At 32.7% G+C, this 3820-nt stretch overlaps 1 protein-coding gene across 1 annotated transcript; it reads right to left on the bottom strand.

The window, feature by feature from the left end:
* Positions 1-798: 798 nt before the first annotated feature.
* On the bottom strand, positions 799-2514 carry LOC148951736 (myb/SANT-like DNA-binding domain-containing protein 1). The gene is made up of 2 exons (XM_089088659.1): positions 1937-2514; positions 799-896 (listed from the first exon to the last, which is right to left on the bottom strand). Exons 1-2 carry the CDS (start codon positions 2208-2210, stop codon positions 799-801), a joined length of 372 nt encoding a protein of 123 aa, XP_088944785.1. The 5' UTR covers positions 2211-2514.
* Between the last annotated feature and the right edge of the window lie 1306 nt (positions 2515-3820).

Here is a 3820-nt window from a genome sequence, read left to right as displayed (position 1 = left end):
ATAATGCACTGGTGATCCCACACTTTCTGGCTTTATCACCGTTTTGGCATATATTTAGTGTTAGTGATAAAAGAAACCTTCGATCACTTTTTTACAAATATGCAAAATTTCTTTTAAATACCCCACCGTGGGTTAAAAATTCCAAGATGTCTGCAAGGTTCGGTATCACAGATCCGATTGCTGCTGTGACGAAACGTCGTTCTGAATTTTTGGGGTCGCTTGGGCCTAGTAGTCTGGCACTTGTAATTCGTCCTTAGTGAGTTTTTGTAATAATGTTTTTATTTATTGGGGGTTTATCGTAACTTTTTTTTTTTTTTTTGCAGTTAAGTGTTTTTTTTTTTTTTTTTTTTTTTTCTTATTATTTATAATACAATAGTGCCATTTGTGGTTTTGTATCGAGTGGGTGAATAAAATTATCTATCTATCTATCTAAAAACAAAATACCTCAGCCATTAATCATTTCCATTCTTAGTTGTTGCTTTGTGTCAACTTTTTAATTTGTTTGAAAAAGGAAATAAAACATTTTATTTATAATTCTAAAAATAACAATGTTAGGCCATACATAGTCATGCCAGGAGTTGGAATCCCATTGCCTCAATAAGAAAAACCCCCTTTCTTTCCAAAAGCTATAGTTCTATTCAACCACAATTCAAGCTAATTGTCCAAAGTCATTTCTTAGAAAAGATTTACGAATTTGAAAGATCCCATGGGAGTTCTTTTTATTGATCCCAGCAAAACTAATTACTGGGAAAAAATTAAGAAAAACTCTCCAAAAATATATACTGTACAAGTTAATTACTAACCTTGATTATGGTTTTCCAATATTTCATCTGCATCTGCTTCAATTGGTGTTTTATGTGTCTCAGCAATTTCTTCATTGAAAGCTGGGCGTACTCCTAGAAATTTGAAAAATATAAAGCACAAACAAAAAGGTATTAGCTGTCACTATTGTATTTGCAGAGCCATATTAGGAACAAGATTTTCATTTGTTTATATTTGACTCAGAATTTTTTTATATCTAAGGTTTTTTTTATATGGTATTCAAGAAAATTTAAATTGGTCAGCAATTTTTTCTGCCCTGTTATTTAGTTAATTTAATGCCAAGAGTTTCCATTTACAACAAAAGTTTAAGAGGGCCAATACAAAGTTTCTTCTAGAAAGTAGAGGCAGGGGTGCCTAGTCTTACAGATAAATTTGAAAATAGAACATAGTCAAAAGAAATCATACAAAAATCAGATAATCCATAACTATAAAGATTCATAATAAATACTTTAAATACTAGATAGTGTGTCCAACAACTTTTTAGGTTGCAAGACTCTACATTTTTATTTTAGTCAGTTTCTAGGGACCTCACAGTGAACTGCAATTTGAAATTTAGGTCTTTGGATATTATAACTAGAAGGCTAAGCATAATTCAAATAAAACACTTTAACTAATAACAAATAGCCTATAGCAAAAGCCTACCCACAATAGTTTACAACCTGAAACATAGCCTAATTGTTTTTGACATTTCTGTTTTTCTTAAACCCCAGTTTTTCTTAATTTTCCATGTTTTGGCTGCTAATAGAATCAGTAAGATACAGCCAAAGCACATATGCAGTTTTGTAGATATAAGTATGAGATTTGGGACTGTCATAGACCCTATTAATGTGTCATTTTACCATATTAAAAGTCAACATAACCTTTAAAGTTTTATAAATTGCCTAGGTTTATCCCTGGCCCCATTAAGGTGGAGGGGGGGGGCCAGGATGCCTATTATATTTACAAATAGTGTTGAAAGGGGATGAGATGGTAGGCTACTTTTTCAGTATTACAGCACTTGGTTTAGGAGAGACTGAGCAAACACTTTTCAAAGCAGCAATGCCTATAAATGCAAGTTTCACTAAAATCCTAAAAAGGTATCATTAGCCATAACAAGTTTAAGAAAGAATCTTACCTAAGATTTCATGCACCTGACTGTAAAATATCCATGCTGGCTTTTCATCTCCACCTTTCCCTGTATCAGAAGATCTTGGTCGCACTCTAATGTACTGATCTGTTAAGTATCTAATTCTTATTTTTATATCTGTAGGGGATCTCTTCTCATAGCCTTTATCAACCATCAGATTTGCCATTTCCTCCCATATAAGAATTTTATTTGCCATTGAACAAAGTTGGTCATAAAAATCCTTCCATATTTCTATTAATACAATCACTCTTCTGATGTCCATTTTCTAGAACCCTTTATAGCTTCTGTATCTTTAGCTGTTTTACCCATTTTCATAAATCATCAACAATTTCTTTTAAAAATTCTTTTCTGAAAATATTTACAAGAGTCTTTTATTTGTCCGGTAGTTATTTTGCATTCGCCAAGTCTGATCTCCATTATCCCTGATTCTGCCATCTTGCAGAAAAAGCAACGTCGAAGGTTGCAGAATCTGCAAACTGCCAATACGGAGACGGAAAAGAAGTCTCCATTGAAATAAAATTTGCAGATTGGCAGTGCAGATTTGCAGAATCTGCCAAATGGAGACGCGCTTTTACGTTACAGAGCTTAAGTAGGTCACGCTACGGAGCTTATGGAGGTTACGGACCTTAAGTGAGCAAGTGTGAAAGACCATTTTATCTAATGTGAAACCTGCATAAGAGAGGTCAGGAGCCATTTTCCCTAGATTTATAAAAATAACTAGTTATTTCTAATTAATAGCTAATTTGTATTTATCTATGTGATCTATTGAACTAGCAAGACTGGCTTACTGGTCCTTTATATTGGTCACCCGATGCCTTGTTTTTAGTGCTATTAAATACCTTTGTTACTTTTCATTAGCTTTTTATTTAAACGTCCTATCTGTCCCCATCTTGGAGTATCCAAACTATACCGACAGGAGACCAAATTATTTTGGAATTAATTAAAAAAAAAAACTTTTTCCACAAAAAACTTTCAAAGAAAGATAAAGAGCTCCACTAAGCCAAATTTGAACAGATGTAACGTCAAGTAGCTTTCCAAACGTAAATTTACTAAAAATCACCATCAATAAATAAATGAAACTCAAAACGATCAGAAACTATAAAAGCCATACTCCATTTGGCAGATTCTGCAAATCTGCACCGCCAATCTGCAAATTTTATTTCAATGGAGACTTCGTTTCTGGCCCTATATTTGCAATTTTGAGTTAGTACATCTTTTGTAGTTGCTTTTTCTGCAAGATGGCAGAATGGCAGAATCTGCCAAATGGATATTGGCTTTAATAAATAACCGAGTCAAACTCAAAACGAGCAAAAATTACTTAGAGTAGGATTCACAACCTCCATGCCTTCTCAAGTCTAGAATATAATTTGCATTTTCCCAAGAAAAAACTACCATAGATTGTCAGTTTAATATACACATACTGATATTTATTCCTTAAGTTTAGGTAATTTTTTATTTATTAAAATAAAAAAGTGAAATGATTTTAAATGTTTTTGTTTTCAGTAAAGTGCAAATAATGTTCTGGTCTTAAAAAGGCATATGGTTTCTCAGCCCTATTCATGATAATTTTTGATTGTTTTGAGTTTACCTCGGTTATTTGTTGTAACTAATAAAAAAAACTTTTACCACAAAATAGGTTTTTCAAAGAAAAGTAAAGAACTCCATCAAACCAAAAATGAGCAAAAATAAAATAATCTACCAAGCGTGAAACTACCACAAACCAGCATCGATAAATAAATGAAACCCAAAACGAACAGAAATTACAACAAATAACCGAGTAAAACTCAGAACGAGCAGAAATTAACATGAGTTGGCCTTAAAACCCCTATGCCTCCCCAAGGCCAGAACATAATTTGCAATTTACTGAAAAAA

The sequence above is a fragment of the Artemia sp. Qi Xiang Cuo genome, chromosome 5 (assembly GCF_049724085.1).
Source record: "Artemia sp. Qi Xiang Cuo chromosome 5, ASM4972408v1, whole genome shotgun sequence".
In the NCBI taxonomy this organism is placed as follows: Eukaryota; Metazoa; Arthropoda; class Branchiopoda; order Anostraca; family Artemiidae; genus Artemia; species Artemia sp. Qi Xiang Cuo.
The sequence above is the reverse complement of the archived record's forward strand: the minus strand, read 5'-3'. Positions and strand labels throughout refer to the sequence as shown.

Excerpts from the sequence above, each read along its gene's own strand:
- LOC148951736 (XM_089088659.1), bottom strand. The coding sequence starts at position 2,210 with ATGGACATCAGAAGAGTGATTGTATTAATAGAAATATGGAAGGATTTT. Across the intron at positions 897-1,936 it reads TCAGGTGCATGAAATCTTAG|GAGTACGCCCAGCTTTCAAT; the intron begins GTAAGATTCTTT and ends TCAAATTTCTAG.